At 43.8% G+C, this 26,828-nt stretch overlaps 1 protein-coding gene across 1 annotated transcript; it reads right to left on the bottom strand.

Moving 5' to 3' along the window:
• Positions 1 to 10,470: 10,470 nt before the first annotated feature.
• LOC306970705 (BPTF-associated chromatin complex component 1-like) lies at positions 10,471 to 25,468 on the bottom strand (the record flags this gene model as incomplete). Its single annotated transcript, XM_079566733.1, has 3 exons — positions 10,471 to 10,550; positions 22,785 to 22,877; positions 25,192 to 25,468. The coding sequence occupies 3 exons, from the start codon at positions 25,466 to 25,468 to the stop codon at positions 10,486 to 10,488; spliced, it is 435 nt and encodes a 144-aa protein (XP_079422859.1). The 3' UTR covers positions 10,471 to 10,485.
• Between the last annotated feature and the right edge of the window lie 1,360 nt (positions 25,469 to 26,828).

Raw genomic sequence — 26,828 nt, 5'->3', positions numbered from 1 at the left:
GAACAGTCTAAATGTTCGCAGGGCAATAGACTGACTCGACTCTGCTGACCCCGTGTTGCTCAATCATGATGAGAAGATGAGGCACGTCAGCAAAAAATATAGAAAACCCCCACTCAGGAGGGACGGTTTGCTGTGAAAACTTTAGATTTCATGTCAGGGTTAGGAACAGGGATGTGTTTAATTTAAGCTTAGGGTTATTTGGATTTGTGTGTGCTTTTCACGTTGTTGGCCCGGTAAAGCTTATGTATAGCATAGATACAGACGGCATCTCGTCATAGAAGGGGGCGGGGCTTCGCCAAGGGGAAAATAGAATCTTTAGAGAAACACAATTTTCCACTCTTTTTTGCCATTTTCTATTGGAATATGAACTTATTTATCACATAAATAAAGTCAAGTGTAAATCGGGCCCATATGGATATTTTCTCACAGCAGATTTTTCAGTAGAAGTGAAAAAAAAACGGCAGTTGTAGCTAGCGCTCAATCATCAATCAAACTTTATTTATAAAGCGCTTTTCATACCGAAAGGTATCACAAAGTGCTTTACGGATTACAACATTTAAAACAATACGCCTGGCACAACCTTCCATATATATATTTGATATATTAGAATTAAATTAGCACCAGCTAACCGTTAGCATTAGCCGCCGTTATTTATGTTATTTATGTCATTTATGTATTTATGGGCTGTTGAACCATTTTGGTCCTCTCTGTGTCTTTGTATCTTTCTTTAGTAGAAACTATGTTCATAATGCAGCATTTGTTAAAGTATTCTTTGAATAATTAGAGAAAGTTTAGATTGTTTTCCCCCTTAACTGTTTTCAAACATGACCATATATGGGCGATTCCAGAGATGCCGTCTGTATCTATAGTGTACCATTAATTGACAAATTAATGGTACAAAATGCAACTTTTTAAGTGAAAAAAAATCTCACTGACTAAGTGACTTTATGGGTGCAGCATGGCACCTTTGAGAACCCATCAAAACAACTGATCTTGGCGCGTCATAAAGGCCACTGTGAGAGAAAGCAAAGGTGCCATGCTGCACCCACAAAGTCACTTAGTCCACGTTTTCCTTGTTTAAACACAGTTAGGTGAGCCTTTACACAATCCAAGTCTCGTTGCACAAAATGAAACATGTCGATTTTGTAAACGGATACAAAGGGGAACTATATTGTAAGGCGTAACAATAACTTAGGAGCACGTCGATGTCCGCGTAGTAAAGTGAGATATTACAGCGTGGGCGTCGAAGTGCTAGTATGTACATCCCAGTTTGGGGCTATACCTAAGAGAGGCCGAACGCTGACGACATTTGCATGACTGAGCGCACGCACAAAGACCAGACAGTTACGCATCAACTCGTCTAAGCTAAAGGCGTGCACCTGCCACACATTCATCAAAAAAAAAATCTGGGATCGGCCGCTCGACTATAAAAAGGCCTTATGGTAAGAACATGTCTCAGTATGTAAAAACGGTGGCTTATTCGACACGGACGTGCTCAACAGCTCTCAACAACTTATTCCGCCCCGCCCACTTTTGCCTTTTTTTTGCGTTCGGCGCCTCCTTTGTATTGACTCCAAAGTCTGTTCATTAAGTGGAGAACGAGGGAAAATGTTTGCCACTAAAATCTGATGTTTAGTAGATTGATTTGTATAAAATGTCATGTTCATTTGAACCAACAAGTCAATATTGCACCGTTCTCTGCGCGGCCGGCTTTGTTTTCGTGTAGTAACTGATTTTATCTTGACTTTTCCAGTCCCATGTTAACTACTGAGGGGGATCGCCGTGTGCTCACGTCCGAGGCAACACCGTTCACAAACAGAGCATCGCATCAGTGAAAAGATCGATGCTGTAAAAGATCTGTGATTTAAATAAACAGCATGCTCGGAAAAATCAGCTGATTTCCCACCAGTCACCAAAACATCTGGTGAATCCTCCCCATTAGTCCATGGGCCAAACCCCAAAATCGGGCATATCGGTACCGAAAAGGTGGCAAAGGCTATCGTTGATTTTTAAGCAGGTCCATGTCTGAGGTTTATATTTTTGTATGAGCCTTTTCAGAGTTACAGCTTTATCATAGTTTTCAGCTGTTGAAGTGAACCACCCCCATGTCAAAAAAGTCGCTTTTGACACTGGTCCATATTTTGGTTGAGGCCATTTCTAGCCCATTAGATACTGATTTACACCATTGTGTTTGGTATCATTGTAAAGAAGACATTTTCATGTTTCATTTGAGCCCAAATGTACTACGCTGTGACTATTACCATGGTAACCAAAGCTCCTCAAACTCAAACCTGAGGACGTTTTTTCACCATTTTCACAAAAACAGTTTTGCTATGTTTAACGCTGTTTCTTCAAGGAACATCACAGAGACAAATGTTTGATACTGGGCAACTCTCTAGACTCTGAGGGTTCAGGAAATGTATAACATGTCAGTACTTTCTCAACTTAAAGGAATAGGCCACCGTTTTTACATACTGACATATGTTCTTACCTAACCTTAGTCGAGTTAATATATCCCCGTCTGGTCTAAAGACTTCCCCGCTCACTTCCGTCAATAACCTTTAGGAGTTACTGCGCGGACGTTTTGCTCCTCGTATCATTACGCCTCACAATATAGTCCCCCTTTTTATTTGCTTATAAAACGACATGCTACATTTCTGTGTAAATATACTTCGCATGAAAACACTTCGTAACTTTATTTAAATAGGGAACACGTGGAAGAGCTTGGTAGCTTCTATCGTGAGCTTTTTTGGAGCTATGTGACATGTGGGAGAGGCTGCGTATGTGTGAGCGCACGGACAAAGACCAGACGGGGATATATTAACTCAGCTAAAGTGAGGTAAGAGCATATCTCAGTATGTAAAAACGGTGGCCTATTCCTTTAAGGCCTCACTTTGAGCCACGAAGTAAAAGAATGTCCACCTCACATGAGCCTCTCCCATTGAAAGAAGCCTATTTCTGGTATATATATATATAGTATATATGGTAATAGTCACAGCGTAGTACATTTGGGCTCAAATGAAACATGAAAATGTCTTCTTTACAATGATACCAAAAACAATGGTGTAAATCAGTATCTAATGGGCTGGAAATGGCCTCAACCAAAATATGGACCAGTGTCAAAAGCGACTTTTTTGACATGGGGGTGGTTCACTTCAACAGCTGAAAACTATGATAAAGCTGTAACTCTGAAAAGGCTCATACAAAAATATAAACCTCAGACATGGACCTGCTTAAAAATCAACGATAGCCTTTGCCACCTTTTCGGTACCGATATTTGGTCTGGCCCATGGACTACATAGGAGTGAAGGGCAGCACCCACACAAACTTCCGGAATAAGGTGAATAGTAGTGAAAATTAAAAATGAGCTAAGAAACTAGAAGCGGTATTGAAATTGTTTTGGATTGGAAGTGCTGGTCGCGCTGGGAACAAACAGTCCTTTGCTTTACGGTTCGAGTAGGCCTGTCACGATAACAATGTGAAGTTCGGTATCTTGAGGCAGGAAAATATTGAGATAAAAGACATATATATAGATATTGACGACGACTAGACGGCACTGGAACTAGAAAAGGGGAAATCTCTGTATTATCTTGTTCTAAAAGTCCGTAACACACACATGAAACACAATGTGCTTTTGTGAAATTGTTCAAATATGACAAAAGTAGGACTAAATGAGGACAAAAATGATTAAGTAAAATTATCGGGGAGAGTCAGTTTCTAGGAACACATTACTTTTTTTTTTTTTTTTTTGCCATTTTGTGTTAATAACCTGTGAAATAACGGTGTATGTTTTTTTGCAATAGAGTTCGGGAATGTGACGTCATATCGCTAAGCATGATGGGATTAGCAGCAATTGTAAATTAATGGAGATTTTAATACTGAAGTTATTGTTCACATTAAAACACTTGGACGCCACAGTGTGTTAGATGTATTTACCGGCAGTAACTCTGCAGCTAACGGAGTTGTTCCACGGCTTTTTTTCCTCCACTTTTTATACTGTTTTTAGCTAATGTTAGTCTATGGAAACATAGCTATATGCTAACAGCTGCAAAGATGGCGGATCTCCATGGTAACCGTAGACTTTCCCGAACTCTATATATCCAAGAAATGCTCAACATATGGTCACTCAATAATAAAATGCATGGTGCTAAATAAAAAGTTATCGATTTGATGCGGACAATAACTGATAATAATTACCTGGCGTTCTGAAATAAAAGCGCACACAGCTTCTACTGAAACATCTAACGCTCGTGGATAATAAAACAGATCGCGTCGCAGTAAATACGTGACTTTAGCTCAGTTGTTAGCTTAGGCGGCGTTAGCTTCACGTTACCGTTAGCATGGGACGGAGAAACCTACCGTTGCTGCACGTCTCGTTGTGTAAGTGCACGTCCATCATTTTCGGTCGCTTTTTCCGTGGAAATTTCCACAGCAAAAAAGAAAAAAAAGCTTACAAAAGAGACAAAGTGAGCGTGGTGAAATGTCCACAGAGGGGACCCATCAGCGCTGCGAAGATGAAGACAGCCTGGAAAGCGTTCAGGGAGACGCACACGCGAGTGACTGAGCAGCGGAGAGCAACAGGCGGCGAGCAATGGCCCCGAGCCCCGCCCCGAGCTCCGGCAGGTGGGGGTGTTTACCTGGGTTAGTGCTAGATCGTCCGCTCCGGAGGGACGGTCTGCTGTGAAAACGTGAGATATCATGACAGAAATTAAGGTTAGGGCCGGGGAAATGGTTTAACCTCTTAACTCCCGCCTGAACCGAGAGGATCTTTTTCCTCACGTCATCACTTTTTTTTTTTCCAACATTTTTTTGTTGGGCGTTCAACTCATTTTTGTAATTTTTTTGTCATTTTTAATCAAATTTTTGTCATTTTTTTTCCGGCCATTTTTAATACATTTTTCGTCATTTTTTTGTCACTTTTTTCGTCAATTTTTTGTCACTTTTTTGTATTTTTTTTTGTAATTTTTTTCCAATTTTTGTCATTTTTTCGTCAATTTTTCGTCAATTTTTTGTCACTTTTTTGCCACTTTTTTGTATTTTTTTGGGTCATTTTTATCCCATTTTTGTCATTTTTTCGTCAATTTTTCGTCAATTTTTTGTCACTTTTTTGCCACTTTTTTGTATTTTTTTTGGTCATTTTTATCCCATTTTTTGTCATTTTTTTTGTCAATTTTTTGTCATATTTTTGTCATTTTTTCGTCAATTTCTTGTGACATTTTTGCCACTTTTTCATACATTTTTCGTCGCTTTTTTGTCAATGTTTTCGTCACTTTTTTGTCACATTCCCATCATTGTTTTGTTGCTATTTTCTCACCTTTTTTTCCAGAAGCTTTTGGATTGGGGTAAAGCCAAACTGGAGAAAATGTGCTCGGTTCAGGTGGGAGTTAAGGGGTTATAACCTTAAGGATTAGGATTATTTGTATTTTTAGACAAACTCACAGCAGACCGTCCCTCCGGAGCATACGATCTAGCACTAACCGTTTACCTGGGAGCGCTGGGAGGCTTTAGCTAATGCATTTGACCTCTTAACCCCCGCCTGAACCGAGCGCATTTTCACCTGTTTGGCTATATCTAAATTTAGAAGCTCAATAAAAAAAAAAAAGAAGCAAAATAGTGACCAAAACGTGACTAAAAAACAAAGTGACGAAAACGTATTAAAAAAAAAGCGACAAAAGAGTGACAAAAGTCTAAAACCAGGTCTAAAACCAGGTCTAGAACCAGGTCTAAAACCAGGTCTAAAACCAGGTCTAAAACCAGGTCTAGAACCAGGTCTAGAACCAGGTCTAGAACCAGGTCCAAAACCAGGTCCAGAACCAGGTCTAGAACCAGGTCTAAAACCAGGTCCAAAACCAGGTCCAGAACCAGGTCCAGAACCAGGTCTAAAACCAGGTCTAGAACCAGGTCTAAAACCAGGTCTAAAACCAGGTCTAAAACCAGTTCTAGAACCAGGTCTAAAACCAGTTCTAGAACCAGGTCTAAAACCAGGTCTAAAACCAGTTCTAGAACCAGGTCTAAAACCAGTTCTAGAACCAGGTCTAAAACCAGGTCTAAAACCAGGTCTAGAACCATGGATCTCGGTACCTGCTTTCAGTTTTTTGATACCAGTTTTACCCAAACATTTTCTGATCCCAAACATGTATCGTTTAAAGGGGGGGTATTATGCAAAATAGACTTTTTCAAGCTTTCCATCATGTTATTATGTCATTCCCTCATTAAAAACATGGCTGAAGTGTTGCCTTGGCACATTCACGTATTTCTGAGTAATCTGTAAAAACTCTGATGGCGGCCATTTTAGGGATAGGTTTGCCTGAGTCCTCCTAGGAACGCCCCCACCTCCTGGAGACGCCTCCGAGCTTTCGTCACCAGCCGAGTAACCAACCACTGCTCCTCAGCAGAACCCCCTCCCCACTGATGCCACAGACAGCGTGTGGAGGGGGCGTGTCTAAAGGCTCAGAGGTTCTTAAAGAGACAGAGGCCTATTTCAAGACATTCACTACAGCCATTTTGAGAGAGACATTTTATACAAGGCAGTTATTCTAATTTACTGCATTTACAGACCAACAGAAGGTTTGTCATCATTGTAGTGTGATATAGACTGGTGCTATGGGACTGAAAAAAGCAGAATACCCCCTCTTTAATGGTACCAGCCCTGTCGATAACCCACTGCAGAAACCAGCGTTCATGTTTTGAGTTTTACCACAGTCAAGTTGCCCATGACGTGATATCATGTGACCTGGAATGTTCCGCAGTGTGGCTTTAAAGGGCCTTAAAAACCCTCTTCTAATATTGTTGCAGATGAAAACAGAGGCCGGAGTTCTGCTTCGGTTCCTTCATGTTCGTGTAACTCAGCACGTTCAGCCTCCTCCTTCACAGCTCAAAACACTCTGTTCCACCTGATGATGTCATGAGGTGGTCTCACTCAGTCAGCATTTGTATCTAAAATATATTCTCCAGCAAGACAAGACAAACCGAGATTAAAGAGTCCACATGGGTTTCCTCTTTCCACCTGCAGCGTCATTTTCTTCTGAACTGTCACGTTAAGTTGGATGTACAAAAAAATAAAAAAAGAGTGTTCGTGATCTGTTAAACCCAAATAACCATAAAAAGACGGACGAATTTATCAACACTTTATTCAGTATAGGTCTGTTTCCCCTAATTACCAAACCGAGTAGAATCACATCTCACAGTGCCACTTTAATTGATAATATTTTTTCCAATGAAATAGAAAGTGATAACGTCAGTGGACTAATGATAAATGATATTAGTGATCACCTTCCAGTATTTGTATTGTACAAAAATGAACGGGAAAAAAAGGAAGAAAACTTGTATTGGTTTAGAAGAGTAAAAACAGAGATAACTATTGATGCATTTAAAAAGGATCTATTAACGCAAGACTGGAGTAATATATACTCTGAGAATGACACCAATAAGGCATATGATGAGTTTGTGCAAAAATTTCAAAAAGTATTTGACAAAAATTGCCCAGTGAAAAAATACTGTAAAAACAGAAAATGTAAAGTAAACCCATGGATGTGTAAGGGTTTGCTAAATGCATGCAAGAAAAAAAATGCACTTTACAAAAAATGTATAAATTATAGAACTAAGGAAGCTGAGGATAAATACAAGACATATAAAAATAAACTAACAAGTATCATTAGAAAATGTAAACAGGACTATTATAATAAGTTGTTAGACAGCAACAAGAATAACATTAAAGGTCTATGGAATATCTTAAATAGTATAATTAGAAATAAACCAAGGATGATTAATTATCCACAATACTTCAAAGACGAGGATAAAACTATGAAGGATATGAATGAAGTAGTTAATACTTTCAATGAATTTTTTGTAGATGTTGGACCGAACCTTGCAGCAAAAATTGAAAATGTTGAGAACTATAACTATGAGCTGATAGACAGAAATCCTATGTCCTTGTTCCTCAATCCTGTGGAGGAAAAGGAGATACTGGACATTGTTAGAGGGTGTAAAAATAAAACTTCGACAGATTACTATGATATGGATATGAAGACCTTAAAATCTGTCATTGAAAGTATCTCTAAGCCGTTAACACACGTCTGTAATTTATCGTTACAAACTGGACAATTTCCTGACAGTATGAAAGTAGCAAAAGTCATTCCTCTGTTCAAAGCTGGAGATAAACATCTCTTTACAAACTACAGGCCTGTTTCCCTTTTACCGCAATTTTCAAAAATCTTAGAGAAGGTTTTTAACTCTAGACTTGATAGCTTCATTGAAAGACATAACTTACTCTCTGATAATCAGTTTGGTTTTAGGAACAATCATTCAACTTCGCACGCACTCTTTGATGTAATTGAAGAAATAACAAATGCTGTAGACAACAAGAAATATGCAGTAGGGTTATTTATTGACCTGAGTAAAGCATTTGACACAATAAACTACGATATATTAATTGATAAACTAGAACGTTATGGGATTAGGGGGGTAGCTCTACAGTGGGTCACCAGTTATTTAAAAAATAGAAAACAATGTGTGAAAATAGGAGACCAACAGTCAAGTTGTCTAGAAATTGTGTGTGGTTTACCTCAAGGTTCCATTCTGGGTCCAAAATTGTTTAATATGTACATTAACGATATTAGTAAAACATCGCAGGTACTTAAATTCATTTTGTTTGCAGACGATACAAATATGTTCACAGCAGGAGACGATTTGCAACAACTGTGTCAGATTGTTAACCTGGAACTCAAGAGTGTCAATAAGTGGTTCAAACAAAACAAATTATCCTTGAATTTGAGTAAAAGCAAACTGATGATATTCGGCAACTGTGATTCTAATGCTCAGGAGGCAATTCAGATAGAGGGTGTTGTTATAGAGCGGGTGCATGAAATCAAATTCCTTGGCGTTATTATAGACGATAGAATTACTTGGAAATCGCACATTAAATATATAACTACTAAACTTTCAAGAAGCATTGCAGTAATAGCAAAAGCGAAGCACATTTTAAATATCAAAGCGCTACATACCTTATACTGTTCTCTGATTTTGCCCTATTTATACTATTGCGCTGTGGTTTGGGGTAGTACTTACAAAAACACAGTTAAACCAATAGTATTGTTGCAAAAAAGAGCTGTCAGAGTAATTCATAAAGTTGGGTTTCTGGACCACACAAATCCATTATTTTTAAAATCAAGGATCATGAAGTTTTGTGACATTGTTGAGTTCCAAACTGTACAGATGCTATACAGAGCAAGATACAAACTGTTACCAGGCCAAATACAAAGACGGTTCCAAGAACGCACTGGTTTTTATGAATTACGTGAAGATTTAAACTTTAGGATTCAGAAACATAGCTCAACTTTGAAAAGCTTCAGCCCCACAATTAAAGGGGTGCACTTGTGGAATAATTTGGATATGGAAATGAAACAATGCCCAAACATCAACCTGTTCAAATATAAATACAAACAAAAGACTTTTGAAAAATACAGAAAAGAAGAAATTAGTTGCCATTAGAGGGAGCAATACAACCAATTTACATTGATTAATTAATGGCAGAGTGTTTGGAATTGCTTGTAACGGATGTCATTTCTATTGCTTAAAACATAATAAAGAATGAGCCCCTCCAACGGGCTCATAAACCTCATTGGTTAATGCACTTTACAGCAGACGAACATCATCTACAAAATCAGCTGTTAGGGCGGCTGGGGGCAGGTTTGTTGATGGGGAGCTACTGCCCTCTTCAACTGGCCCGCTCTACACCCGGCTTTTTAACGCACCACTCGATGTAGGGGTCACATCATACACTGTACATAATAAAAGATATATAAATAATAATAATACATTAAAAATGCACATAGATTAAAATTGTGTTGAGCCTGGTAATGACAACTGGAGCAACAAGAACACGGACTATAATACGTGCATTAATGAGCCCTTATGTCATGAAAACTAGTGAACGTGGCTGATATTTGGCATTGGAAACTGAAAGAAATATATGAATGGTCGCTTTGTTACTTGCTTTGTAGCAATCTTGCAGGAAATAGTAATAGTGTAATAGTGTTTGCTTCTGTTATTATGTGAATAGCTCATACAGTGGTTGTGAGTCAAAAAGCTGTTCTGAAAGGAAACGAGTTCTTAATTTTTTGTTTTGTTTCTTTGCTATTGTTCCTTGTTGTTGTTTTGTTTACACTGATTATACTATGAGAAATGAAAAGTTCATCATTTTGAGTTGGGGGTAGGCGCTCATAAGCTTTTGCTTCAGCCTACTCCTTTTGAGCAAAAATGTATGCTCAAATAAATAAAATAAATAAATAAATAAATAAATGAAACCAAACCACAAACCGACAAATGAGAAAATCTGCAAACCCCGCCCCTCCAAAAATAAACAAGTATATCAAATGTAACACGCTCCTCAGTGCGCCACCTTCAGGCAAAACTGTGCTACTTCGTCAAAGAGTCCTGCTAAAGAGAAAAGGAAAGTCGCTCCCGGGTTCAGGCGGAGGTCAGGGGTCAGCGGGAGAGCAGCGGGAGGTCGCTGGAGTTCATGATGAGGCTCGAGTCCAGGTTCAGAGATTCTGCAACAAAACAGGAAAAAACAGGTCAGAGGAACAAGAGCCAAAGGTTTCAGTGGGACAGTTGTCCAGTTCAAAATGTTGGTTTTAGTCTAACACAACTCAAACCTGTTCTGCAACTTTATCCTATTGTCCATTACACTAAATTATGTAGGGCGGGGGAATTACCAACATTCTGGTAATTTCTTTCAAAAATCATAACTCTGCAAAGGAATGGGCTCGAGACTTACTTTTTTTTTTTTTGGACATACTTGCGAATTTATGCCCTACAAGTCGTGGGCCAAATTCAATCATCTCACGGGCCGAATTTGGTCCGTGGGCCGTAATTTGCCCAGGTCTGGTCTAACATATACAAATAATTCAAGCTAGGAGTTGGTAAAAATCTGACAAAATAAACATAAAAACCCAAACAGTGTGGTTATATCTATAAAGTTACAAATAATTTAGAGAGCGCAGTTAGCCCTCAGTGGACGTTAGCAATATTAGCATGGCAAGGCTAACAGTACATTTTATAACCGTAGAGGCTTAAGTCCTTCGCAGGAGCTCAGTGACAGATGGCAAGTGGCCAGAACAACTAAAGGGATACACAAAAATATATACATATATGTTTTAGTCCGTGCGTCGCCATGTTGTTTTCCCCAACTCGGAGCACGTGAGGATCGTCCGACATCAGATGTATATAGTTCCCCTTTTTATCCGCTTAGAAAATGGACATGTTTGCTTTTGTGGGACTATTGCTGGGGTTGCAGGTGACATCACAGCGCTCTAAAGGCCAATGCTATTGTATGGAGGAAAAATTATTTTGTTTTTGAGGAAATGTTTGGTCTTGTACAGAGATCATGGACCCAGTGACTGACATTAATGATCATTTTTCTAATTCATACATTTTCTTTTGAGCTACGGCTTGTGAAAGTGTAATGCTGTTAATAGGAAAAACGGGCTCCTGCAACCCAGCAATAGATACAGACGGCATCTCTGGAATCACCCATATATGGTCCTGTTTTAAAACAGTTAAGGGGGAAACAATTTGGAGAAAAATCTAAACTTTCTCTATTATTCAAAAAACTACTTTAACAAATGCTGAATTATGAACATAGTTTTCTACTAAAGAAAGATACAAAGACATGGAGAGGAGCAAAGTGGTTCAACAGCCCATAAATACATAAAAAACAGAGAATGCTAACTTGATGCTACATGTTAGCATCGGGCTAATGCTAACGGTTAGCTAGCACGAGCTACAACTGCCGTTTTTTCACTTCTACTGAACAATGTGCTGTGAGAAAATATCCATAAGGGCCCGATTTACACCTGACTTTATTTATGTGATAAATAAGTTCATAATCCACCAGAAAATGGCTTAAAAGAGTGGAAAATTGTTTCTCTAAAGCAGGGGTGTCAAACTAATTTGGGTTTGTGGGCCGAAATCTAGCTTCCTTGGCGGGCCGCGGGCCGCCTATGACGCGATCAATATGCGCCCGCGTGTTTATAATGTAAACAGGAAAATACTATAGAGAAAACTGTTTTCCAATAAATGAATTATATTGAGCTTTGATTTTAAAATGGTGCTGATTTGGTGAAAAGCCTAACAGGACTGCAATAATAATGGTTCACACTTGTATTGCGCTTTACAAGCCTGTGTCACAAGCTTCTCATAGTACTTCTCATAGTACACAGTACACAATACCACACTGTGGTATTGTAGCCACAGCCGCCCTGGGGCAGACTGTCCATTTACCACTTGGCTATGATATGCTTATATCTCTTATTATGTCAGTGCCTTCATCATGTGTGGAATTCTTTCCTTTTTTTAGTCTAAGCTGCCCCCTAGTGGCTGGAATGAGCATACTGGTTATTTCCTTCAAAATCCATAACTCCACACAGGAACAGAGACTTACTTTCTCTTTTTGACATACTCAGGAAGTCATGCTGTACAAGTCAGGGGCCGGATTTGGCCCGCGGGCCGCCTTTTTGACATGTCCCATACCCAGAGGCTACATTTAGGTGATATCAGCAAGAAAACATTCATGAATTTACCTCAGAAACAAATTAGCGTTCAAAAGAGGCCTCAGTTCTAAAGGCTAAATCCTCTTCATTTAAGTTGTGTGTAAGTAAAAGTGTTATTTTTGTGAGGTCTTTCCATGTCTGTGTATCTTTTATTTAGGTGAAAAACATATTCATAATTAATAACAATAATGCATCGGTATATATTTATATAGTGCTTTTATGGACACTCAAAGATGCTTTACATTGCATTATTCATTCACACCATACTCAATTCTGGCTGCTTCGAACATGACCATATATGGGCAATTAGGTTTCAGGTGACATCACAGGGTTCTAAAGGTCTATAATATTATATAGAGGTAAAAGTATTTCGTTTTTGAGGACATTTTTGGTCTTGTACAGAGAGATCATGGACCCAGTGGCTGATATTAGCTAGCATTTTTGTAATTCATAAATTAAAACTGGCTCCTGCCTCCCACTGTGTACTGTGACATCATCACATTCTCATTTGAGTGCTGGTGTAACCATGGCAACAATGGCAAGAATCAAGAGTTCCGTTACCTGGGATACCAGGTAATCACTTTGCCGCCCAGGACATTTCAGAAACGTTCACAAGCGCCAAGACAGCGCAAAGACAGCCTTCAGAAAACCTGTCTACACGGCCACAGCATTCATCAAATCAATATTTAACAAAGACATGGATGTGGAATCTGACTCTGAGGAACCCTCTGAGGTTACAGACGTGTCCATTCCCTCTGAGCTGGGCTGGAGCGGTGACACCAAGAGACCACCGACCCACCCAAGACCAAAAGAGTTCAGGACAAGTTTCCCCTGTGATGGGCTTGAGAGAAGTGTCAGTGGTGTTAGCCCAGAGACAAATTATCACCCAACTGCTCTGAGGAGAGGTTTTATGCAGGAGCTAATGGAGGAAGAAGCGATCAGAAGGACCATGGCTAAATCCTCTGAACACCAAAGCCATTTTTCAAAACCACGGCCTGCATCTGATCCGACAGCAAACACGCAGGACCTGACTCAGAACAGAAAGTCCAGACCACACTCTGCTCCTGGCCAGTTTCTCAGGGAAGAGGTAGAGTCCACCCTCCCTAAATCCAATGAGAGCTTTATGATCAGTTCTCCAAAGAGGTGTCAAAGACAGAAAGAGTCGATGACACAATTCTCCCCTGACGGGCGTCACACTTCCACAAAGACGACTGTTGAGAGTTATGTCAATGGCATTATCAAAACAGAACAGTGGGAGGTGAAGGAGTTCGACGATCTGACACAGCAGGAGGATTTGACTCCTTCTCAACAGAGGACACTCCTTAACAAATCGCATCAAGTCCAAAGAAAGGAAAAGCAGGAAGTCCTTCTCAACACAGAGTCTAGCCCCCGTGGCAAACAGAATCAAGAGACTCCTGTTCACCTTTTTGATGTATCTTCAGCCTACCCGCCAAACAGAAATAACTGTTCTTTCCTGTACAAAGATGACAGGAAGTCCCAGACTAAAGATGACTCGAGCAGTGTAAAAGCCTCTGTGAAAAATTTCTTTAAAGGACTTTGGAAAAAAGTGTCTTGTAAAGAACGCAAGCTCGCTAAGAAGAGAGCTTTTATCCAGATGCTAAATGAGGAGGAAGCGCTCAGGAGGAAAACTAATGCAGCCTCTGACCACATGAGCCAATCTCCAAAATTGCTGGCAAAAAATACTCAGCTCCACTCAGATACAGAGTGTTCTCCAACTGCTAGCGCGCGCTCTCAGAAGAGACATTTTATCCAGATGCTAATGGAAGAGGAAACGCTCAGAAGGAAAACGAATACAACCTCTGAACACATGAACCAATTTCCAAAATTGCTGGCAGAGAATACAAAGCTCCACGAGGAAATAAACTCTTCTCCAACTGCTAGTATGCTCTCTCTGAGGAGAAATTTTATGCAGGAGCAAATGGAGGAAGAAGCAATCAGAAGAACCATGGCTAAATCCTCTGAACACCAAAGCCATTTTTCAAAACCATGGCCTGCATCTGATCCGACAGCAAACACGCAGGACCTGACTCAGAACAGAAACTCCAGACCACACTCTGCTCCTGGCCAGTTTCTCAGGGAAGAGGTAGAGTCCACCCTCCCTAGATCCAATGAGAGCTTTATGATCAGTTCTCCAAAGAGGTGTCAAAGACAGAAAGAGTCGATGACACAATTCTCCCCTGACGGGCGTCACACTTCCACAAAGACGACTGTTGAGAGTTATGTCAATGGCATTATCAAAACAGAACAGTGGGAGGTGAAGGAGTTCGACGATCTGACACAGCAGGAGGATTTGACTCCTTCTCAACAGAGGACACTCCTTAACAAATCGCATCAAGTCCAAAGAAAGGAAAAGCAGGAAGTCCTTCCCAACACAGAGTCTAGCCCCGGTCGCAAACAGAATCAAGAGACTCCTGTTCACCTTTTTGATGTATCTTCAGCCTACCCGCCAAACAGAAATAACTGTTCTTTCCTGTACAAAGATGACAGGAAGTCCCAGACTAAAGATGACTCGAGCAGTGTAAAAGCCTCTGTGAAAAATTTCTTTAAAGGACTTTGGAAAAAAGTGTCTTGTAAAGAACGCAAGCTCGCTAAGAAGAGAGCTTTTATCCAGATGCTAAATGAGGAGGAAGCGCTCAGGAGGAAAACTAATGCAGCCTCTGACCACATGAGCCAATCTCCAAAATTGCTGGCAAAAAATACTCAGCTCCACTCAGATACAGAGTGTTCTCCAACTGCTAGCGCGCGCTCTCAGAAGAGACATTTTATCCAGATGCTAATGGAAGAGGAAACGCTCAGAAGGAAAACGAATACAACCTCTGAACACATGAACCAATTTCCAAAATTGCTGGCAGAGAATACAAAGCTCCACGAGGAAATAAACTCTTCTCCAACTGCTAGTATGCTCTCTCTGAGGAGAAATTTTATGCAAGAGCAAATGGAGGAAGAAGCAATCAGAAGAACCATGGCTAAATCCTCTGAACACCAAAGCCATTTTTCAAAACCATGGCCTGCATCTGATCCGACAGCAAACACGCAGGACCTGACTCAGAACAGAAACTCCAGACCACACTCTGCTCCTGGCCAGTTTCTCAGGGAAGAGGTAGAGTCCACCCTCCCTAGATCCAATGAGAGCTTTATGATCAGTTCTCCAAAGAGGTGTCAAAGACAGAAAGAGTCGATGACACAATTCTCCCCTGACGGGCGTCACACTTCCACAAAGACGACTGTTGAGAGTTATGTCAATGGCATTATCAAAACAGAACAGTGGGAGGTGAAGGAGTTCGACGATCTGACACAGCAGGAGGATTTGACTCCTTCTCAACAGAGGACACTCCTTAACAAATCGCATCAAGTCCAAAGAAAGGAAAAGCAGGAAGTCCTTCTCAACACAGAGTCTAGCCCCCGTGGCAAACAGAATCAAGAGACTCCTGTTCACCTTTTTGATGTATCTTCAGCCTACCCGCCAAACAGAAATAACTGTTCTTTCCTGTACAAAGATGACAGGAAGTCCCAGACTAAAGGTGACTCGAGCAGTGTAAAAGCCTCTGTGAAAAATTTCTTTAAAGGACTTTGGAAAAAAGTGTCTTGTAAAGAACGCAAGCTCGCTAAGAAGAGAGCTTTTATCCAGATGGTAATAGAGGAGACAGAGCTCAGGAGGAAAATGAATGCAGCCTCTGACCACATGAGCCAATCTCCAACATTGCTGGCAAAAAATACTCAGCTCCACTCAGATACAGAGTGTTCTCCAACTGCTAGCGCGCGCTCTCAGAAGAGACATTTTATCCAGATGCTAATGGAAGAGGAAACGTTCAGAAGGAAAACAAATACAACCTCTGAACACATGAACCAATTTCCAAAATTGCTGGCAGAGAATACAAAGCTCCACGAGGAAATAAACTGTTCTCCAACTGCTAGTATGCTCTCTCTGACGAGAGATTTTATGCAGGAGGTAATGGAGGAAGAAGCAATCAGAAGAACCATGGCTAAATCCTCTGAACACCAAAGCCATTTTTCAAAACCACGGCCTGCATCTGATCCGACAGCAAACACGCAGGACCTGACTCAGAACAGAAAGTCCAGACCACACTCTGCTCCTGGCCAGTTTCTCAGGGAAGAGGTAGAGTCCACCCTCCCTAGATCCAATGAGAGCTTTATGATCAGTTCTCCAAAGAGGTGTCAAAGACAGAAAGAGTCGATGACACAATTCTCCCCTGACGGGCGTCACACTTCCACAAAGACGACTGTTGAGAGTTATGTCAATGGCATTATCAAAACAGAACAGTGGGAGGTGAAGGAGTTCGACGATCTGACACAGCAGGAGGATTTGACTCCTTCTCAACAGAGGACACTCCTTAACAAATCGCATCAAGTCCAAAGAAAGGAAAAGCAGGAAGTCCTTCTCAACACAGAGTCTAGCCCCCGTGGCAAACAGAATCAAGAGACTCCTGTTCACCTTTTCTATGCACCTTCAGTCTACCCGCCAAACAGAAATAACTTTTCTTTCCTGTACAAAGATGACAGGAAGTCCCAGACTAAAGGTGACTCGAGCAGTGTAAAAGCCTCTGTGAAAAATTTCTTTACAGGACTTTGGAAAAAAGTGTCTTGTAAAGAACGCAAGCTCGCTGAGAAGAGAGCTTTTATCCAGATGCTAAATGAGGAGGAAGCGCTCAGGAGGAAAACTAATGCATCCTCTGAACACATGAGCCAATCTCCAACATTGCTGGCAGAAAATATGCAACGCCACCCAGATGCAGAGTGTTCTCCAACTGCTAGTATCCTCTCTCTGAGGAGAGATTTTATCCAGGAGCAAATGGAGGAAGAAACAATCAATAGGGCAATGGATAAATCCTTTGAACACCAGAGCCATTTTTCAAAACGGCCTACATCTGCTCTTACAGCGAACACACAGGGCCTGACTCGGAACAGAAACTCCAGGCCAAACACTGCTCCTGCCCAAGCAAACTAAAACATGCAGGAGCACTGCGTGGATATCCTTGCTTTTTTCTTCAAAGATCTAACTTTGGTGCTCTTCAGTGCAGGGATCAGCAATAGACTTTAAAAAGATACAAAACTGAGGTAGTATTGGTAAAAGGCCTTTATTGCAGCATGGCCATTAGATTAAAACATTGCCTACGCGTTTCAGCCGTATAGGCCTTCATCAGGGTACTGCCCTGATGAAGGCCTATACGGCCTCTATGGCGTTTCAGCCGTATAGGCCTTCATCAGGGTACTGCCCTGACGAAAGCCTATACGGCCTCTATGGCGTTTCAGCCGTATAGGCTTTCGTCAGGGTACTGCCCTGACGAAAGCCTATACGGCCTCTATGGCGTTTCAGCCGTATAGGCCTTCGTCAGGGTAGTACCCTGACGAAAGCCTATACGGCCTCTATGGCGTTTCAGCCGTATAGGCCTTCGTCAGGGTACTGCCCTGACGAAAGCCTATACGGCCTCTATGGCGTTTCAGCCGTATAGGCCTTCGTCAGGGTAGTACCCTGACGAAAGCCTATACGGCCTCTATGGCGTTTCAGCAGTATAGGCCTTCGTCAGGGTAGTACCCTGACGAAAGCCTATACGGCCTCTATGGCGTTTCAGCCGTATAGGCTTTCGTCAGGGTAGTACCCTGACGAAATCCTATACGGCCTCTATGGCGTTTCAGCCGTATAGGCCTTCGTCAGGGTAGTACCCTGACGAAAGCCTATACGGCCTCTATGGCGTTTCAGCCGTATAGGCTTTCGTCAGGGTAGTACCCTGACGAAATCCTATACGGCGTTTCAGCCGTTTCAGCAGTAGAGGCCTTCGTCAGGGTAGTACCCTGACGAAAGCCTATACGGCCTCTATGGCGTTTCAGCCGTATAGGCTTTCGTCAGGGTAGTACCCTGACGAAAGCCTATACGGCCTCTATGGCGTTTCAGCCGTATAGGCCTTCATCAGGGTACTGCCCTGACGAAGGCCTATACGGCCTTTATGGCGTTTCAGCCGTATAGGCTTTCGTCAGGGTAGTACCCTGACGAAAGCCTATACGGCCTTTATGGCGTTTCAGCCGTGTAGGCCTTCGTCAGGGTACTGCCCTGATGAAGGCCTACACGGCCTATATGGCATTTCAGCCGTATAGGCCTTCGTCAGGGTAGTACCCTGACGAAAGCCTATACGGCCTCTATGGCGTTTCAGCCGTATAGGCTTTCGTCAGGGTAGTACCCTGACGAAGGCCTACACGGCCTATATGGCGTTTCAGCCGTATAGGCTTTCGTCAGGGTAGTACCCTGACGAAGGCCTACACGGCCTATATGGCGTTTCAGCCGTATAGGCTTTCGTCAGGGTAGTACCCTGACGAAGGCCTATACGGCCTTTATGGCGTTTCAGCCGTATAGGCTTTCGTCAGGGTAGTACCCTGACGAAAGCCTATACGGCCTTTATGGCGTTTCAGCCGTATAGGCTTTCGTCAGGGTAGTACCCTGACGAAAGCCTATACGGCCTTTATGGCGTTTCAGCCGTATAGGCTTTCGTCAGGGTAGTACCCTGACGAAAGCCTATACGGCCTTTATGGCGTTTCAGCCGTATAGGCTTTCCCTGACGAAAGCCTATACGGCCTCTATGGCGTTTCAGCCGTATAGGCTTTCGTCAGGGTACTGCCCTGACGAAAGCCTATACGGCCTCTATGGCGTTTCAGCCGTATAGGCTTTCGTCAGGGTACTGCCCTGACGAAAGCCTATACGGCCTCTATGGCGTTTCAGCCGTATAGGCTTTCGTCAGGGTACTGCCCTGACGAAAGCCTATACGGCCTCTATGGCGTTTCAGCCGTATAGGCTTTCGTCAGGGTACTGTCCTGACGAAAGCCTATACGGCCTCTATGGCGTTTCAGCCGTATAGGCCTTCGTCAGGGCATTACCCTGACGAAGGCCCTCACCCCTCACCCCCAACACACCAAAATAATTATTTAAAGGCCTTTGGGAGAAAATCCCAAATCTCTTCTAAAAAGCCCAAAACTCCATTATTCTTACCTTTTTTGTTTTGTTTCCTTAATTTTCTCACTTGTCTTTTTTAACTCTTCCTCTCTCCTCTGTCTGCATTTGTTAACGTTCTTCTCAATCTCCGGCATGCAAGTGTGTTTTGACATGACACAGTGGAATTTGGCTGAGGTGTGCCACGTTGAACAAGAATGGTAGGTTTAGTACTGTTCTGGTTCCATGCGTGCGCATACATTAAACCCATGTCCCCATGGAGTGACTTTTAAAATGCATTTGCACGCTGTTTGATTTATTTGAATCAAAGAGAAGGAGCTAGGGCACAGAGGAAAAAAGGAGAGGAGAAGGAGCTAGGACACATTCAGTTAGAGGAGCGAGAGGAGAATTTGCATTTGTGGCTTTTCAAATTTGGACATTTTAAGGGAATAGGCCACCGTTTTTAAATACTGAGATATGTTTTTACCTAAGCTTAGACGAGTTGATACGTAGCTGTCTGGTCTGTCTGGTCACGTAAACAAAGCACAGACGGCAAAAGCCTCCCCTCCTCTCCTCTATGGACCCAAACGGAGGTGAAGTTAGAAGCAACTTCCACGTTTTCCAATACGGTTACATGAGCCTTTACAGCAGGGGTGTCAAACTCAAATACACAGTGGGCCAAAATGTAAAACTTGAACAAAGTCGCGGGCCACCATTGAACAAATGAACCTTTTAATATGGACCCAAACAAGATTTGCTTTAACATTGAATATGGAACAAGCAACACTTATTACTATACAATTAGGGGTGTAACGGTTCATGGGGATGTATTGAACCGCTTCGGTTCGGCCTGTTCGGTTCGGTCCACTTGCGTACCGTTTCGGTGTATTATTTTCATTAAATAATGTAAATTTATTATTAGCGTCATATTAAGTGCCGCGGAAGGAAGTTCCTACGCGAGTTTCCGCACGGACGCTATTGAAGCTGCATGAGTAGCTGAGAGAAACTCAGAAACTGCAGTCGTTGAAGGCGCTGGCTTTAAGTATTTGATTAAAAGTCTTGAGCCTCGCTACAATATCCCATCACGTCCGCACTTCAGCCAAAAAGTTATACCAGCGCTCAAAGCCGGTTCTTCCTATACGCAAACTACGCAAGGTGCGTAGTGTTGCTTCACTGATTAATCAACGCGTTGTTACGCCAGTGATACACCGCACGCGCCTTTCAGAGCCGAGCGCCCTGAGCGGCCGAGCGCCCTGAGCGGCCGGGCGCCCTGAGCGGCCGGGCGCCCCGAGCGGCCGGGCGCCCCGAGCGGCCGGGCGCCCCGAGCGGCCGGGCGCCCCGAGCGGCCGGGCGCCCCGAGCGGCCGGGCGCCCCGAGCGGCCGGGCGCCCCGAGCGGCCGGGCGCCCCGAGCGGCCGAGCGCCCCGAGCGGCCGAGCGCCCCGAGCGGCCAAGCGCCCCGAGCGGCCGAGCTCTCCCGCGCAGAGCGCGTACATGTAACTGCAGGCGAGCGCTGTGAAGCGCCACGCTGTTCACTCCACCTGTTTCTTTGTTGAACTGAACGCATGTCTTGGCCTCAATCAACTTGATGTCATCCACCTTCACTGCTTTCCTTTTGGGAAAAGTGACGAGGCCACAAAAACAGAGCAGCAGAGTGACTTGAGGGAAAGTCTTGATGTGGAAAAATGACAAGGTGGTGTAGCTATACTGCCATATGTCAGGCAATATTCCTCTCTCTTTATGAAATAAGCACCCAATACTACTACTATAGTCGTAATAATAATAATTATCATAATCAAAAATCATAATAATAATCTTAAACTTGTATACACTCATATAAATAATCATACAATGCAGGACAATCTTTTATTTATTTAGTAATAATGTGTTTTATACATTTTCAGACAGAAATCGGCTTCGCACCACGAGGCGCAGATGAGAAAAATGCGCACGGAGGCATTTTTGAGTTTAGGAGCGGAAGCGGCTTTGGGCTGAGGCGCTCAGCTGCGCCGCCTCGGCTGCAGTGTACACGCACGAGAGCGCGCTCATCTGATGAACAGGGAGCCGACTGAAGCGAGCCTTGCGAATGCACGCGGAGAGGCACTCCCAGACCAATTCGGCTACAAAAACGCGTCCAGTGTATCATTGGCCTTACGGGGACAGGCTCTTCCAGCCGCACTCACTCTCCGCCTACTTCGCCACATATAACACCAACACGGAGTAGTCTGGTGAAGTGAATGAGCAGGAGAGACCGACCGCCTTCCCCCGGTCTCTTCCAAAGCGCGAGTGCTTCTCCGCTCGTGTCCCGCTCGTGTCCCGCTCGTGTCCCGCTCGTGTCCCGCTCGTGTCCCGCTCGTGTCCCGCTCGTGTCCCGCTCGTGTCCCGCTCGTGTCCCGCTCGTGTCCCGCTCGGCCGTCTGTCTCCCGGTGCTTCGCCTCATGCGCGGCTCACAGTCTAAAACGGGTTGGGCGACTCACAGGCTAATTCTCAGCGGTAAGACAGACACAACCGTCAGGAGCAGGTTTCAGTTAGTTTTAAATCAGCGGTTCCCAATCTGTGGGTCAGGGACCAGAGGTGAGAGAATGGGACCATTTGCCATTTACTATTTTAAAAAGGGAAATAGACTAGTAGTCGTCCTAAATCCCAGTCTCACAGTGGTTTAGTGGTTAGTGGTCCTCACACAGGGGGTCGCTTTTATTTATTTTAGGCAAGAATTCTATTGTGTATTGGCAGCTTTTCAAAAGAAAAATGTTGTTAGTTCTTATTTATTTGTACCGAAAATTAACCGAACCGAGCCCTCCAAAACCGTGAACCGAACCGAATACAATTTTAGCGTACCGTTACACCCCTATATACAATATAGAACTTAATAGTCCAGATATGCGAAATCTGAAAAAAAAAGTATAATACCGGTGGGCCAGCTCGAGTAGTCATTTGGTATAACCTCGCGGGCCAAATATAATTACATTGCGGGCCAAATGCTCTAAAGATTCTATTTTCCCCCTCGGCGAAGCCACGCCCCCTTCTATGACGCGATGCCGTCTGTATCTATACTTGGATTGTGTAAACGCTCACGTCACGGTAAATGGTCGCTTCTAACTTCAGCCCCGTTTGGGTCCATAGTGGAGAGGAGGAAAGGGTAAACGCTAACAACGTCTGTGATGCTTTTGCGTTATTGAGCGCACGCGCAAAGACCAGACAGCTACGCATCAACTCGTCTAAGCTCATGTATGTGGATCCCTGTAGCGCCCCCTGCTGTGAGGAGGCCGAGTTGTACCTTGGTCAAAGTTGAGTTTTTTGGAGTCGAGGCCTTCGATGTCCACGAGGTCAGAGTTCACGTCCGAGTCGTTGAGAGCGCTCAGGGTCACGTCTGAAACGGCAACAAAAACATAAATGAAGAATTTGTAACCATAGCAACACAACAGCAACTCATCAGCCTCAAATGTCTGCGCAGGGACTCCCCAAATGGTTTTGTCCACATAAAGAGCTTTTCTTTTCCTCAGTTCAATCCCATTATGGCTCAGGGTTTATGCAGGCAAGTCAAATCTATCGCTCTTAAATGTCATTTATTAGGCATTTTTTCCCAATAAACGTATCGCCCTTATGAACGGAAATGTGGAGGTTTCAGAGTAAAAAGGACACAAGGACAAACTTGATTTAAAAAAAGGCCTAAATGGACTTTGGACCATCATTTTCATATTTTCTGATGAACTTATTGAGTATAATTGTCGTCATAATTGTCAATAATGTCATTCATTTCAGAGAAACAGATTTCACGTCTATTGCATCAGATTTCATGTTTTGAATGACATTTATTGACATTTTAATTGAATTGTGCCTTAATTTTGGCACAAATCAATCAACAAAAAACCCAGGATGTTTTTGATGTTGTGCGCCCCTGAGTTTGGTGATGGATTGTGATATTCAGATAATTGTGATTATCCTGGACCATCTCCACTCATCGTAGTGACTGATTTTATGTGGACTTCTCCAGTCCCATGTTAACAGATAGGAGAAAAGGGGCGGGCACAATTCATGGCGGCGCCAGGGTTGCCAGGTATGGGCAGCCAAACCCGCCCAAAAATATCTGAAAACCGCGGAAAACATACGGCACGGCTAGAATTTTCAATATTGTTTACTAGTTAGCGGAGCCCATGTGCTCCTACGATGATGAGAAACCACCCCTACTCCCCTCCCTTATTGAAAAAGCAGCTTACAGAGCCTTGGATTTGCCTTCAAAATAGTGACTTTGATCAATTCAACATTGATTACAGCAAGGCAAAAAACCACAGACAGTTATTTTCACCCGCGGAATGGCTTTAAAAACCGCCCAATTCCGCCCAATTCCGTTTAACCGCGGACCTGGCAACCCTGGGCGGCGCCCACGCGAGCCTCTGGAATAAGGTGAATAGAAAAAGTACATTGAGCAGGCTAATGCTAACGGCTATAGGAAAATACATTGAGCAGGCTAATGCTAGCGGCTATAGGAAAAATACATTGAGCAGGCTAATGCTAATAGCTATAGGAAAATACATTGAGCAGGCTAATGCTAGCGGCTATAGGAAAAATACATTGAGCAGGCTAATGCTAATGGCTATAGGTAAATACATTGAGCAGGTTAATGCTAACAGTTATAGGAAAAATACATCGAGCAGGCTAATGCTAACGGCTATAGGAAAAATACATTGAACAGGTTAATGCTAGTGGCTATAGGAAAATACATTGAACAGGTTAATGCTAACGGCTAAGGAATAATACATTGAGCAGGATAATGCTAACGGCTAAGGAATAATACATTGAGCAGGTTAATGCTAACGGCTATAGGAAAAATACATTGAACAGGCTAATGCTAGTGGCTATAGGAAAATACATTGAACAGGTTAATGCTAACGGCTAAGGAATAATACATTGAACAGGTTAATGCTAACGGCTAAGGAATAATACATTGAACAGGTTAATGCTAACGGCTAAGGAATAATACATTGAACAGGTTAATGCTAACGGCTAAGGAATAATACATTGAACAGGTTAATGCTAGTGGCTATAGGAAAATACATTGAACAGGTTAATGCTAACGGCTAAGGAATAATACATTGAGCAGGATAATGCTAACGGCTAAGGAATAATACATTGAGCAGGTTAATGCTAACGGCTATAGGAAAAATACATTGAACAGGCTAATGCTAGTGGCTATAGGAAAATACATTGAACAGGTTAATGCTAACGGCTAAGGAATAATACATTGAACAGGTTAATGCTAACGGCTAAGGAATAATACATTGAGCAGGATAATGCTAACGGCTAAGGAATAATACATTGAACAGGTTAATGCTAACGGCTAAGGAATAATACATTGAGCAGGATAATGCTAACGGCTAAGGAATAATACATCGAGCAGGCTAATGCTAACGGCTAAGGAATAATACATTGAGCAGGATAATGCTAACGGCTAAGGGATAATACATTGAGCAGGATAATGCTAACGGCTAAGGAATAATACATTGAGCAGGTTAATGCTAACGGCTAAGGAATAATACATTGAGCAGGCTATTGGTAAAAGCTATAGGAAAAATACATTGAGCAGGCTATGCTAATGGCTATAGGAAAAATACATTGAGCAGGTTAATGAACGCTGAGACATTTCCGGACTAGCCGACTTGCTAACTGCGTACGTTAACCCTCACCTGCAGTCTTCTGCTTCTTGATTGGAGGAGGGGCCAGCGAGGCTCCGGTCTGCATGCCCGTGGCCACGACGACCTGCGTGGGAGCCGTCACCGCAGAAACGGGTGCCGACGTGGAGGTTGCCTTTGCGATGGCGGCGACTGATGCCGCAGACGAGGGAGGTTTCTTCAGAGTCTTCTTCTGCGCCTCAGAGGAGAGTGGCACACGGCTGTCCTCATACAGCTTCCTCTTCACCGTGCTCTTGATCTGAGCGCTGAGATAGAACACAAACATCAGCATTGGTCACAGCTGCTCAGCCTGGACTTTAGAGCTCTATAAACAGGGATTCTTGAGGTGGTTTAGCAGTTCAGATCTCGCAGTGGAGTAAATTTGCAACAAATATATCATAAACATCTAAATTTTAATTCAAAGCTGCTCTCATCTACTCCATTTTGCCGGCCTGGAAAGGTTGCATTCCCACAATACTTTGCAAGACGTGCCAGCGAAACACACAGCCAACACACCCCTGACCCCCAACACACCCCTGACCCCCAACACACCCCTGACCCCCAACACACCCCTCACCCTCAACACACCCCTGACCCCCAACACACCCCTGACCCCCAACACACCCCTGACCTCAACACACCCCTGACCCCAACACACCCCTGACCCCAACACACCCCTGACCCCAACACACCTCTGACCCCCAACACACCCCTGACCCCCAACACACCCCTGACCCCCAACACACCCCTGACCCCCAACACACCCCTGACCCCCAACACACCCCTGACCCCAACACACCCCTCACCCCCAACACACCCCTGACCCCAACACACCCCTGACCCCAACACACCCCTGACCCCCAACACACCCCTGACCCCCAACACACCCCTGACCCCCAACACACCCCTGACCCCAACACACCCCTCACCCTCAACACACCCCTGACCTCAACACACCCCTGACCCCCAACACACCCCTGACCCCAACACACCCCTCACCCCAACACACCCCTGACCCCCAACACACCCCTCACCCCAACACACCCCTGACCTCAACACACCCCTCACCCCAACACACCCCTCACCCCAACACACCCCTCACCCCAACACACCCCTGACCCCCAACACACCCCTGACCCCAACACACCCCTGACCCCAACACACCCCTCACCCCAACACACCCCTCACCCCAACACACCCCTGACCCCCAACACACCCCTGACCCCCAACACACCCCTTACCCCCAACACACCCCTGACCCCAACACACCCCTGACCCCCAACACACCCCTGACCCCAACACACCCCTGACCCCCAACACACCCCTCACCCCCAACACACCCCTCACCCCAACACACCCCTGACCCCAACACACCCCTGACCCCCAACACACCCCTGACCCCAACACACCCCTGACCCCAACACACCCCTCACCCCAACACACCCCTCACCCCAACACACCCCTGACCCCCAACACACCCCTGACCCCCAACACACCCCTGACCCCCAACACACCCCTGACCCCAACACACCCCTCACCCCAACACACCCCTCACCCCAACACACCCCTGACCCCCAACACACCCCTGACCCCCAACACACCCCTGACCCCCAACACACCCCTGACCCCAACACACCCCTGACCCCAACACA

This window comes from Gobius niger (genome assembly GCF_951799975.1).
Source record: "Gobius niger genome assembly, chromosome: 11".
NCBI classification, from domain to species: domain Eukaryota; kingdom Metazoa; phylum Chordata; class Actinopteri; order Gobiiformes; family Gobiidae; genus Gobius; species Gobius niger.
Note: the sequence above shows the minus strand (reverse complement) of the source record. Positions and strands in the feature narration are given on the sequence as shown.